Source organism: Drosophila novamexicana, unplaced genomic scaffold (assembly GCF_003285875.2).
Source record: "Drosophila novamexicana strain 15010-1031.04,08,12 unplaced genomic scaffold, DnovRS2.1 tig00000462-arrow-pilon, whole genome shotgun sequence".
Taxonomy (NCBI): Eukaryota; Metazoa; Arthropoda; class Insecta; order Diptera; family Drosophilidae; genus Drosophila; species Drosophila novamexicana.
In genome coordinates this window covers 1617066-1630750 of record NW_020824806.1, presented here as the reverse complement: position 1 = coordinate 1630750, position 13685 = coordinate 1617066, and the positions used below count along the sequence as shown (strand labels likewise).

At 42.0% G+C, this 13685-nt stretch overlaps 3 protein-coding genes across 4 annotated transcripts in view; 2 read left to right on the top strand and 1 right to left on the bottom strand.

The window, feature by feature from the left end:
- Positions 1–13685, bottom strand: part of LOC115760697 (mucin-5AC-like) — a 32374-nt gene that overhangs the window by 18249 nt on the left and 440 nt on the right. The window contains exon 2 of the mRNA XM_030702162.1: positions 12462–12867. Within this exon, the coding sequence (XP_030558022.1) occupies positions 12462–12867 (406 nt within the window). The remainder of the gene's footprint in view (positions 1–12461; positions 12868–13685) is intronic.
- On the top strand, positions 121–7112 carry LOC115761104. The gene is made up of 8 exons (XM_030702731.1): positions 121–264; positions 3968–4229; positions 4723–5022; positions 5078–5274; positions 5329–5505; positions 5616–5762; positions 5820–6083; positions 6152–7112. The coding sequence occupies exons 2-8, from the start codon at positions 3984–3986 to the stop codon at positions 6252–6254; spliced, it is 1434 nt and encodes a 477-aa protein (XP_030558591.1). The 5' UTR covers positions 121–264; positions 3968–3983; the 3' UTR covers positions 6255–7112.
- Positions 262–2933, top strand: LOC115761105. Of its 2 annotated transcripts, none has more exons than XM_030702733.1 (7): positions 262–526; positions 726–995; positions 1055–1251; positions 1306–1482; positions 1593–1739; positions 1806–2069; positions 2138–2933. In XM_030702733.1, the coding sequence occupies exons 1-7, from the start codon at positions 281–283 to the stop codon at positions 2238–2240; spliced, it is 1404 nt and encodes a 467-aa protein (XP_030558593.1). In that variant the 5' UTR covers positions 262–280; the 3' UTR covers positions 2241–2933. The 2 variants fall into 2 exon arrangements, with proteins under 2 accessions (XP_030558593.1, XP_030558592.1); XM_030702732.1 differs by having other exon boundaries at positions 723–995.

Genomic DNA, 13685 nt, shown 5'->3' with positions numbered 1-13685 from the left:
TGGTCTAAATGCGTTTTCCAGCACATATTTTGCAGCAAAGTAGGCGACAATCAAGCCAGAAAAGATGTCTAGCTAAAGGACAAAAGTTGTGACATTTCATTCTTTCGCAAATTTTCGCATTGAGCAGAGCTCTTTAAAGTAGGAAATAAAAAAAGTAAAAATTAAATTCCTCTCTCTGAGTCGTTGTGTCGAGCAATCTTTGGTTTTTCGCATTCCCATCCTCGCGACTCCGTTCCCATAAAAGTGTAACTGTCACAAGAAGATATCGAACGAAGAAAATATGGTTCCAGTTACCAAACCGAACACCAAGGAGGTGCAGTGCCAGCTCGCTGCCTGCGATGAGACCAAGCAGCAGCCAGAGGCCATTGTTACTCCTGAGAGCGGCCGCGTGGGCATTTTCAATGCGGAGGACTTTTTATGGCGTGCCCACATGAACAACAAGATCAACAACATCTTGCGCTCGCCCACCAAAGCTCCAAATGGCGTGCGCCAGCGCTCGGTGTACACCAACAACAACCTGTCGCCGGTAAATCCTACTGAGAAAATTCTTCCTCATGATAATTTATCTATGTGTGTGTGTGAGTGTTACATTTGTTCGCTAGTGTGTGTGTTTAATTAATTGAAAAAGATTAAGGTCCGTTTTTAAAATTGCGGCCATTAATGTTTTGATCAAAATAAAATACCGGATACTATCGAAGGAATAATTTATATTGCTATCTTAGCAGTCGTCGGTTCCTTTGTCCAGTACGGCTGCGTCGTTGTCAGCACGGATGAGCATCATCTCACTGAACAGCGGCAGTGTCAGTGTAGACACAAATAATTCTGTGGTTACTGGGGAATGCTCTAGCCAGACCAATGCTGTGGGTGGTAGTGGCTCCTATCGGACGCTTGGTATGAACATGCCGATACTGACCGCTGCTGCAGGTTTCGAACCCTTGGTTCTGAACACCAAATCGTTGACTGCTCGCTTCGCAAGACCTGTTGGTTACTGTCAGGTATGTAAAGTCTAAGGCCTCCGATGGACCAATTCTATCCACATCTACTTCACTTCTAGCCACAACCGCAACCACCCATGCACCACACTCAGCTGTTCCCGTCACCAATGCCGCCACCACCTCATGCTCTGGGTCGCGTTAGTTCGCGCACCTTTGAGTTTGAGAATAGTCCGCCACCACCACCACCCTGTCCTGGCTCCGGGCCGATTGCCATGTCCAATGGCACGATTCAGCTGCGCCTGCGCGAAGGTGTTAGGTGCGTACCCCAATTGTCAGTTGAATTGAAATACTAATAGTAATTACATCTCAGGATTGACATGACTCTGGACAAGGCAGTGCGCGTGTTGAATCAGCGCAGCATGGTGGCCGTGTCCTTGTCGCGCAACGGCACAAACTCTGCTCTGATCCATCCAAATGGCCGCATTCTGCAGAGCGGCTCCAAGGTGGAGATCGTCACATATGACGGCATGAAGGCCAACAACTTTGTGTAAGTAAATCACTTTAAACATTGCTAACGTAATTGAAGATTTCAATAATAAATGTTCATGCATTAAATGTTTGAGCATATTTCAAATTGTTTGAAACTATCTGTTACAGTCGCTACGCCAAAATGTGGTACAAGGGTGTAAGCTTCACCAGCGAGTCTTGTGCTTTAATTTATCTGGTAGACACCGCTGGAACACGCACCACAACCGACACTTTCACTGACCTGACCAAGGACTACACTCTGGCAGTGTTTTATGAGTAAGAAGCAGACTGTGTCTAATCGAGGCTTATATTGACTGTATTGACTGAACACACTTTCAATAGCGACTCACGCCACGGTCCCTCTTTTGTGCCAGATGCACAGGAGGTGATTGCCAAGTCATCGTACAGTTGCGCAGACGACGGCACCGAGATGTACGACATCAACGGCTTTCGCATTATTCAGGCCACTGATGGCCTGGTGAAGGTGACTCGCCAGCACAACAAGGGCCTCATTCGCACTAGCCCTGGCAACGGATCAGTCACTTTAACCACCCTTGGCATCCACTGCACCGCCTCGTTAGGCAAGACCTCGCATCTGTTCTTGCGGTGGGTTTCAATTCCTAGTGAAACAGCAAATTCTATTACAAATAATTTTGTTTATTATCCCTTTGCAGTCGCAATGAGAAACGCATGCACTTCGATGGATCGAATTTCATAGTGCGCAATGCTGGACACTCGGCGGGATTTAACGAAAACAACCTGCTGATAGTCTACTAAGTTGCCCTCGTCTTAAACACAACCGCACTCTCATGAAAGACACACACAGAAGCAAATAGCATCTATCGCAATTTTAGGGACCGTAGCGCAGCCGTAGCGTGGAGAGGAATAATTACTGAAAATTATATCAAGCACAAAAAAAAACTAACTAAAAATAAGGCTCGCAAAAGGCGCGGGAAACAGTAGACATCCTGACCATAAAAAGCACATAAGGATAATCGACAATAGTAGACCGGATGATTAGGTGCCTCTCGAATGTCTTTCGTATCCCGACGTAAGCGAACTGCAATCAAAAAAGGAATTCGGTTTTAGTTATCCTTTCGTACTCAATCATTTTGATATCAGTGAAAATTTAGTAAGAAACCTATTTAGACACGTATCCATTGCCCTGCCTACTACTTAAAAACGTTGACCGTTTTCGCAAAATCGATGATGTCAGCTTTTTTTGGTTTTGAAGGGTCATTTTGGCATTAAAAACGACGTTTCTTCAAGAAAATTTGAACAAATTTAAAAATGTATCATACGTAAAGAAAAGCCCTGAAAAAATTTTTAAAAATTCAAAAACAGAAGATTTTTTCTGTTTGCGTCATGGTAATATGTATGTGTAACAGTTAGTAGGCAGTGGTCTTAAGAGATGGCTGTCCCTCTGAATGCTGGGCTGATCTTGTGGCAGTAACAGTGCCAGTAAGAAATCTAGTTACACGTTACATTTAAGATTAGTTTGTTGTTGCAGCAATGCAAATATTTTCATCCACACAAATACAGACAAGTAAAATTTGAATATTCCAATTCTACAAGCCACCAAAGAAAAGTGAGAAATTATCAAATACAAGTTGATAATGTAATAAGTTATTTGAGAGAGGTTCAAATAGCTTTTGATGACACACACACACATTTCTCAAATTTTTCATTACTGGGTTCTTAGTACATTAATCACAGCCTGGGCTTAATGAGCCTTACAACAGTATTCCACACCCAAAATTCAGAAAAATGTGTAACGAAATTTATGTATGTATCTAAATCGTCAAAAGAATAAATATAGAATGGAAAAATTATGCAACTATATTTAATATTGATCAGTTAAGTGTTACAAGGATTGCTTAGTTTTCCTTGTGCATAGATTTAAAAATCAGTTCTTAAACTTAGTGCTGTAAAGTCTAACGGTATTATGATGTATATACCAGCATTATTTTGTATTTGGTTTGAAGTATTTTCACATGTTCATGAAGCTGGTCACATTAATAAATAACATATAATAAGCTTTGATACTATCAGACTGGCAGTTCAGATCCGTATTGGGAGTAAAGCACGTTTGGAATATTGAAACAAATGTTATCTTTTTTTTTAATATAAACAGTAATTTTAATATGCAGCCGAGAAGTGTGCAACAATTGCAAATTATACAGCTCAACAACTTGAAACTTGTCAAATGCTGGTGGAAAAAGTGCGTTTTCCAACACATTTTTGGTAAAGCTGCTTTGTAGCAAAGTAGGCGACGGTCACGCCAGAAAAGATGACTAGCTAAAGGACAGCAGTTGTGGCAATTCATTCTTTCACAAATTTTCGCAGTGAGCAGAGCTCTTGAAAGTAGAAAATAAAAAAAGTAAAAATTAAATTCCTCTCTCTGAGTCGTTGTGTCGAGCAATCTTTGGTTTTTCGCATTCCCATCCCCGCGTGCAACTCCGTTCCCATAATAGTGTAACTGTAATTTTTAGTCACAAGAAGACATCGAACGAAGAAAATATGGTTCCAGTTACCAAACCGAACACCAAGGAGGTGCAGTGCCAGCTCGCTGCCTGCGATGAGACCAAGCAGCAGCCGGAGACCATTGTCACTCCGAAGAGCGGCCGCGTGGGCATCTTCAATGCGGAGGACTTTTTGTCGCGTGCCCAGACGAACGACAAGATCAACAATATCTTGCGCTCGCCCACTAAAGCCCCAAATGGCGTGCGCCAGCGATCGGTGTACACCAACAACAACCCGTCGCCGGTAAGTCCAGTCAAGAAAACTTTCCAATTGACAGTCTGTGTGAGACAGTTTTTTTTTTTGACAGTGGGTGTGTGTGTGCGTGTGTTAAAGGTACTCGTGTGAGAAGTTCGATGTCAGATAAATCATTTCAAATAAATCCATATCATTTAAATCTTATGTTCTTTATTAAAAATTAATTAAGCGTGAAAATGCAAATGTTTCGACAGCACTGCATTTTTGTGTTTGCATCCATATTTGCGGGTCGTCGAGTTATAATAATTAACTCTATATTCCGCCGTTTCTCACACAGCTCAAAATACACGACCTTATTAATATCTAATATAATATAATGTATATATAATTTTTCTCAATGGTGGCCAATAACGTTAGCATATAGTCTATATTATATATTTAACTTTTGATAACTCAAATGAATCTACGCTTTTGTTTCTGTCTCTTGGTCGAGAATGCTGAATGCTTGCCAGTTGCATACTAACTTTTATTGAATTTGCAGCAGTCGTCGATGCGCTTGTCTACTACGGCTGTTTCGTTATCAGCACGGATGAGCAGCATGTCACTGAACAGCGGCAGTGCCAGTGTGGGCACCAATACTTCTGTGCTGGCCAAGGAGTGCTCCAGCCAGACAAATGCCATTGGTGCTACTGGCTCCTACCGGACCATCGGCATGAGCATGCACCAGTCGCAGCCGCTATTGACCGCTGTTGCAGACTTAGAGCCTTTGGTCCTGAGCACCAAATCGTTGACTGCTCGCTTCGCAGGCCCATTTGGGTATGAGACTGGTGCTTACTGTCAGGTATGTAAAGTCTAAGGCCTTCGATGGACCAGTTTAACATCTACTTCACTTCTAGCCACAACCGCAACCACCCATGCACCACACTCAGCAGTTCCCGTCGCCAATGCCGCCACCACCTCATGCTCTGGGTCGCGTTAGTTCGCGCACCTTTGAGTTTGAGAATAGTCCGCCACCACCACCACCCTGTCCTGGCTCCGGGCCGATTGCCATGTCCAATGGCACGATTCAGCTGCGCCTGCGCGAAGGTGTTAGGTGCGTACCCCAATTGTCAGTTGAATTGAAATACTAATAGTAATTACATCTCAGGATTGACATGACTCTGGACAAGGCAGTGCGCGTGTTGAATCAGCGCAGCATGGTGGCCGTGTCCTTGTCGCGCAACGGCACAAACTCTGCTCTGATCCATCCAAATGGCCGCATTCTGCAGAGCGGCTCCAAGGTGGAGATCGTCACATATGACGGCATGAAGGCCAACAACTTTGTGTAAGTAAATCACTTTAAACATTGATAGCGTCATTGAAGATTTCAATAATAAATGCTCATGCATTAAATGCTTGAGCATATTTCAAATTGTTTGAAACTATCTGTTACAGTCGCTACGCCAAAATGTGGTACAAGGGTGTGAGCTTCACCAGCGAGTCTTGTGCTTTAATTTATCTGGTAGACACCGCTGGAACACGCACCACAACCGACACTTTCACTGACCTGACCAAGGACTACACTCTGGCAGTGTTTTATGAGTAAGAAGCAGACTGTGTCTAATCGAGGCTTATATTGACTGAACACACTTTCAATAGCGACTCACGCCACGGTCCCTCTTTTGTGCCAGATGCACAGGAGGTGATTGCCAAGTCATCGTACAGTTGCGCAGACGACGGCACCGAGATGTACGACATCAACGGCTTTCGCATTATTCAGGCCGCTGATGGCCTGGTGAAGGTGACTCGCCAGCACAACAAGGGCCTCATTCGCACTAGCCCTGGCAACGGATCAGTCACTTTAACCACCCTTGGCATCCACTGCACCGCCTCGTTAGGCAAGACCTCGCATCTGTTCTTGCGGTGGGTTTCAATTCCTAGTGAAACAGCAAATTCTATTACAAATAATTTTGTTTATTATCCCTTTGCAGTCGCAATGAGAAACGCATGCACTTCGATGGATCGAATTTCATAGTGCGCAATGCTGGACACTCGGCGGGATTTAACGAAAACAACCTGCTGATTGTCTACTAACTTGCCATCGTCTTAAACACAACCGCACACTCACTAAAGACACACATATACATAAACAGACAACATCTAGACAGTTTTGGGGACTGTTGCGCTGCCGTAGCGTGGAGAGAGTAATAACCAAAAATAATATTAACAACAGAAAAAGCTTCAAACTTTAAAAAGGCTCGCAATAGGCGCGAGCAACGCTAACGACATTCTGACCATATGTATAACATAAAAGACCTAAGGCCCAATCTCTGCGTGGTTGGGTAGCTTCTGGATGTCTTTCGTTACTCGACGTAAGCGCAACGAAACTAAAAAGGAATTCGTTTTTAGTTATCTTTTCATACTCTAACTTTTTGATATATCAGTGAGAATTTAGTAAAAACAAAAAAAAAGAAAAAAAATACCAACTTTGGGACACGTGTCCACTGCCCTGCCTACTACTTGAAAACGCTGACCCTTTTGGCAGATTGAATGATGCCAGCGTTTTAGTTTTTAAGGCTCATTTTGGCATAAGAAAAGACTTCTCTCTAACCAAATTTCTACAGAAAAAGACGTAAAATTAAAAAAAAAAAGAAGAAATGATTTACATACATAAAGAAAAGCCTTAAAAAATTTTCACATGCTAACAAAATTAAAAAAAAAATTAATTCGCAGCATGGCGCGAATATGTGTGTGCAACAATTAGTAGGCAGTGGTTTTAAAAGGTGGCTGTCCCTCTGATCGAACGCTGGGCTGATTTAGGTGACAGTGCCAGTGATATTTTTATTTACATGTTACAGTTAAGATTAGTTTGTGGTTTCTGCAATCCAAACATGTTCATCCACACAGATACAAAGTGAATATTGTTACATTCTGAATTGAAAATTCAAAGTGAACAATCCCACAATTTTAACACACTTACGACGCACCATAGAAAAGTGAGAAATTAGCAAAGTGTTTAGCACAATACAAGCTTATATTACGTAGCCGACAATACTTGAGTTAATGTTAAACACAATTAACGCAAGTCCAATCGTCTTACATGCGAACACTACACAACCACTTTTAAACTTTAGACAATTTGGGTTTTTATTGTTCAAGCTAGCCCCAAAGCTTGAGTTTTACGAGCCTTACGACAATCTCCGACACCCAAAATCACAAGCATGTATAGCGAAATTAATGTATGTATCTAAATCGATAAAAAAAAAAGATAATAAATGTATTTTAAACAAATTGTGAATGTGGACAAGGACACGTCAGTGCTGGCAGCTCTGGTCAAGGACAACATTTTCATGTTAAATGAATTTCCCAGATGAAAGCCATAACTTCAAAGGTGCCCATGTTAGCTTACCATAACCCTAAACCGTGGCATTCAGACGGGCATCCAAGACGGAGGCTCGTAAATTTTGAACGAAATTGCTTTATGGCGCACTCACACAGCTGCGTCCATGCTATCTCCCTTACCTACCATAAACTAGGTAAGAAGAAAAAATATATGGACTTATGTGTGGGCCACTTTGGTACAATCGTGTGGGTAATTACACAATTGCCTTTGCAGGAGCACAAAGAGTATTTACAATAGTCTTTAGTCCAATTAAAATCTTTTTCATTTTACAACATTTTCTTAGCTCGACCTATTTGGTATATATGTTATTTGCTTGCGCTGTGGTTACCTGTAGACATATCCAAAAGCATAAGGAGATCGGATCGGCTGTCATATAGACTAATGCTTCCAAAATGCTTGGGGTTGAGGCTGAGTCGGGCTGCTGCTGTTGCTGTTGATAAATATTATTGGATAACGCTTAGCCAACAATGTTTGATTCTGTCATAGGAAGAGAGTTGAACCATTGTTAAAGAGAGATAGATTTCAAGGCAACGACAACAAGCAGCTAACATCGACTAGACGAGCAGAATTGGATAGAGAATATAGATACATTGAGCTGAAGATACATGAAGCAGAAGCAGAGGTGAGAGGTGTGCAGTTAATATCAAATAGAGAGAGAGAGAGAGCAGCAGCAGGAACATCTACTTATAACCAAAAATTTACTTAAGTGTGACATTTGCGGAAGGTCTGTCTGATGGGTGTTTTATTTTTATGCGTGTGTGTAAGTGTGTGTGTGAGTGTGTGTGGATGAGTGCTTTCATAATAGAGAGTCGAGTCAAGGGTAGTGAACCGTACTGCATCTATGTGTGTAGGAAGTCCCGACATCGCATCCAAATCGTTTGCCTCATCTCGTTAAGGGCCATAGATGTGGCATATTCAATGCTCACGGTTGCGTGCCTCTTGGCACACGCTGCGCACAGGATGGAGGATGCGGAGGAGGTGCAGGGAAAACGCTTGTGCCCAACATCAAACGCTTTTCACACTTAATTGGGCATAAAATTAAATCAGAATTGATTAAAACACTTGAATGACAACGAAAAGCAACATCAGCAACAGAAACAGCCGCTCAAACTCGACACAACACAACGACAGCAACACGGACGGCAACAGCTTCCACATGCCCTTCCTTCTATTGGAGTCCGCCTTAGTCCTTCGAAGTATATACCAAAGTTTTGGTTTTGGGTTTCCCCAGCTGACGCATCGCTATCGACCTGGTTCCGTACTAACTTTAGCCAACTTCAGTCAACTTCTCACATTCGCGCGGCCAACAGGGGGAGGGCCAAGCCTTTCGGTCAGAAGGGAGTGCATTAATTGCTCCCCACTCATCGCCTGGCCAAAGTTTATAAAATTCAATTCCGTTTTAGGGTGCTCTGCACAAACAAATTACGCGACTGCGCCAGAGAGAGACAGAGAAAGGGAGAGAGAGAGAGAGAGAGAGAGAGACAGAGAGAGAGAGAGGGAAAAAAACAACTTTATGTATTACCATTTAATATGCTGTCAATTATTCCAGGCCAGCTTTGAATTTTATGCCACAGAGAACGGACTAAAGACATGTCTTATTACATTCTATTTTATGGCCATAAATCTCGAAGCATGTCACTTTGCATGCAAGAGCAAAAAAGGCAGAGATATCCCAAGGAAATCAATTCCATTTCCGCCCAAGGAGCTCCAATGGCATGCAACAGACTAAAGATATAGTTTAGGTTGAAATTAGGTGCTAAAGTAATTAATGCATAGCATTAAAGCGTTTTATCGGTAAAAATAAGGTACTTTGTTATTTACATAGAGCCCGTTTTCTTAAGTTTTGCCTTGTTTGCACCTCCCAAACAAGCTGCCAAAGAGGCAACCGCACTGTTTACAAGAAAAGTTGTATCCTTTGCGCCAAGTGAAAGATGTGAGTTTTGGTTTGTGGGCTGTCAGTGGAGCCGTCAATCAAATAAATCAAAGGAACAGTCAATTGCCAGCGACTTGGTAGCTACTCCGGAGAAGGTGGGCACAGGATCAAAGTAAATTGTCAGCGATGCGTATTTCCCCTTCGCACAGAGGGCGGTGCATTACTGTAGCTAAATTCTCGATGTTATTTGATCAGTTTTGCCCTCTCGCTACAGTCGTGATTAAGTGCGGAACTGATGGCAGCTGCCTGCCGTAATGGCTATGGCTGACATGGCATCCAGTTGAAAGTGTGCCTGGAGCAGATGTTGTTCGAGTAACTTAAGATATGGGTGTCACAACATTTATGGCTGGTTATTGAGGGCGTCTGTCAAAGGTGATTGCCGCCGTCTGCCGATTTCATGAAATATGCACAATAAATTTGCCTGACAAGTAAATGGCGCCGGGGACAGATTTATGAGGTAAACGATTGACAGCTACTATTGAGGCATTGCCAAATTGATTGTCATTTCAATTACTTAATTAAAATCAATTAAATCAATTTACTTCAATGGCTAATCAGATTTCAATGTTGCCTTCCAGGAACACGAGGAATTTCAACTTCAGCGAATCTCAACTTCAGCAGGTGCCTTTGCACAAGTAATTACAATCAGGACTGGGACAGGACCTCCCTCGTTCCTTCCCCCATCGAAAACAAGCAGAACAAACTGCCAAATTCCAATTCCATTTTTCCGTACTTGGCAACGACTTGGCAGTCGACTAAGCCAATTGCAGGCAAGACGTGACAAGAACCACAATACATTCGACTACAAATATTCATGCTTTTACATTTTTGAGTCGGAATTCCATTCAGATTGTAAATGAAGAATATAAGTAAAAGACTTACGTATACTAAGCATATGGGTGAGTAAATAATTGGCTGGGCTAATTTTCCGAGCACACCCTGATAGCATATCAAATGAAATATTTTTTATTTATATTTATTATTAATATACGAGACAATGCGGGTTCCTTTTTGTAGCTGCTTTTGGCCCTGTTTTGGCTGCTTAGTAAGCAATTTATTCTAGTATTGAATTCGATTATCTCTTCCTGAAGCGACCGAAAGTTGCCTCATTAATTATTTATGTGCTTGATTAATGCGTACCACCCTTTTGCGCATCACTTGGGATTTTGTGTAGCATAACAGTTTGATGTATTTGAGGAGTCATTGAGTTATTTCTGTTGGTTTTCTCATTAGGTCTGCAAACACTCGCGATTTTAAGTAAAATGTTGATTCACCAATAAATTGACTTCAATTAGAGTCAAGGGGCGAGTAAACGTTTTGAGCTCGTCTTAAGAGAACAACTTAGTTATTACTCCAAATAATTCACCAAAGCAACAGCTGTGACAAAACATGCCACAGTAAACCTCTAATCGACGGCCTTTAAACAGACATTTTGTGGGCAGAGAAACTCAAAGCTGTACCTAAATTTTATTCAACTAAAAGTTGAGCTAAAGTTTTTATGCCAAGCACACAAACGCACAACAACTAGAAGCGAAGCGATTTTGATTTTTGCATACTTTTGTGCGCGTTGTGGAAGAACGTGACTCGAGACAGACAGAGAATGTTGCCCGAATATATGTATGTATACATCTCATTACACATATATGCACCCATATATGAGCACATACATATGTATCGGAATATGTATCGTTTCCGTTTCCGTTTCCTGTTCTTAAGCAGCAGCTAAATAGTATGCCAAAATGTTGTGTATGGCCCAGGGCGAGTTCTCTAGTTGCCATTGGCGTTGGCAATTTTCCATATGCAGACGACAAGTTCTCGATGACACATTCTCAATTCTCAGTATTTCTCATCCAGCACCCATTGTAAGTCGCATGCAAAACATGGCGGCAGGTGGGGCAGCGCTTTAATTAAGTCGCAAATCTAACCTGTCTCCGGCCGGGAGACCACACGTCCACGTCCCAATCTCCCCCTTTTGAAGTGGGTTGTCCTATTAGAATGCATGCGTTTTGGCGGTGTGGCAAGTAATTCTCATTATTTCTCATTAAAATTCATTAACGTGTTATGTCTGGCGTTTAATATTCACCTGTTCATCTGCTCGGCAGTTCAACTGGAGTGCCTGCTTCGGCCCCTTCACCCCCTTCTCCACTGGCACTTATTATTTGGCTCGACGATCCAATTAAGTCTAATGGTAAAATGTTGTTAAGCAATTAAATTGCTTTTGTTTTCAGCGCTGTTTCCCTTGCGAGGGCTCAGACACAATATCCCCGCCCATGTAATAAAAAGTCTACTCAAATCAAATTACCGCGGGCATTAAAATCAGTAAAAAGTGCTGCACTATGGCGCTGCCGACAACGACTATAAAAATAAAGCCGACTATTTTAACAACTCATCTTGGAAATAATGAAATGAACTTTTATCTGTTGCGATTACAATTTTAATTATTTAATTTAACAGGATGCCACTGTAAATATAGATTTTTATTGCAAATGATTTTATCAGTTTAAAATAGCATGACTTATGTGATTGCAGAAATCCGATTGTAATTTTACACATTATTTCATTGTGATTACAGATTTAAATGTTAGTGCTGTAAAAGTCTGCCTTCAATATGCAGCATTTTTATCGATAGATCGATCAGTACATGTTTCTTATCGAGCAAGTGCATTGTAAAATACCAATAGCAAATTTTTTGGTATTTTACAAGTTCGCGGTAGCTGGTCACTATTCAATAAAGCTACCATGCGTTTTGCGTGATCCGTACTTTATTTTTTTTTGTGTGTTTGTGCTTTGTGTGCTTTAATAACTCTGTTCAAATAGCCGTAGACCTGAAATGTGATCTTGTGTGACATCCTCCACTCTGAGAAATGCTTTGGGATAATATATAAAGCCGATTTTGTGTATTAAGCTTTAAGCGGATCTACATGCCACAATACCTACAAGGTAAGAATGATTAAATTGTACTTACATAGTGAGTGAGGCCATTGATGTGGTTGCCGTCGGCGGCCGATTCTCTTCGCCGTACTCCTGCTCCTCCTTCAGCCTCTGCAGCTGGCTTTGTGTGTGGATGCGGATGCGGGTGCTGTTGCTGTTGCTGAGGACGTGGTCCGGTGAGCGGGCTAGTGGGCGGCAGTTGTTGGGCGTTGCTCGTATATCTGCCGCTGCCGCTGCCGCTGTGTGAGTTGGAGGGCAATGGTGAGGCTGGCGGAGTGGGTTGCGGTTGTGGAATTGAGGGGCCCGTTCTGTTGCGTAAACGGGCCAAAGCACTCCGTAAACCCTCCGTATTGTCTTTGTCGGGCCCCTTTCCAAATGAAATGCATCCGCAGAGCACTTTGAGCCGCGCACCTTGCAAAGCTGCGGCGATTGCTCTGACTCTTAAAAGTTTATATCTAATATCGGATATCAATCAATAAGCTTCGGTTTGCCGCGGAACGTAACTAAAACTTTTTCAATTTCAAAGAATATTAGTTAATTACTTTTAACACTATACACACACGCACAACCCAAAGTTGATGTGACACCACAAAGTTTTGCATCAATCAACACACACACACAACATCACAGAAGCCTGTATAAACAACTGGGCCGGAAGCTGTCTAGGCCCTGAAGTGTGGGTGTATGTGTGTGCGAGCTTTAATGAGGGCTGTCTTTAAGTTAAATTCAAGTTTAAAGCAATGCAATGCCAAGGGATTTCCATTTGAAGTCGCAGTCAGATCTAACTGTAATAAGAAACAACAAAATTTAATTATTGCACAGAAATATGTAATAAGATACCGGTCGAATTTGTAGTTAATGAGCTTTAGTTGCTTACAAAGTTAATGGTATTGAAATGAACACCAAAATTCATGGCCTCTTACTAGCCATTATAAGATTTCAACAATTGCGCTGAAAGTCACTGAAAACAATGACAAAAGTTCCAATTAAATTTGCGGCTGCCCCAAAAATGCAGCCAAAAACAAAGTTCGTTTTTATAACAGGCAGAAAGGAGACGAGTCGGGAGTATTTCACTTTTTGGATACCCTGTAGCATGGGTTTAAGGGAACTAGAACTAGGGTAAAACATAGTTGGACATTCCCATTCAGAGCAGCCTGACTTGTTTTCAAACTAGCAACGTTCCTTGGATTACAAAGTAGAAAAATATGCTATGAAATGTATGTACGGCACAGGGCATGGGGCAGGGGGCAGGGGGAAG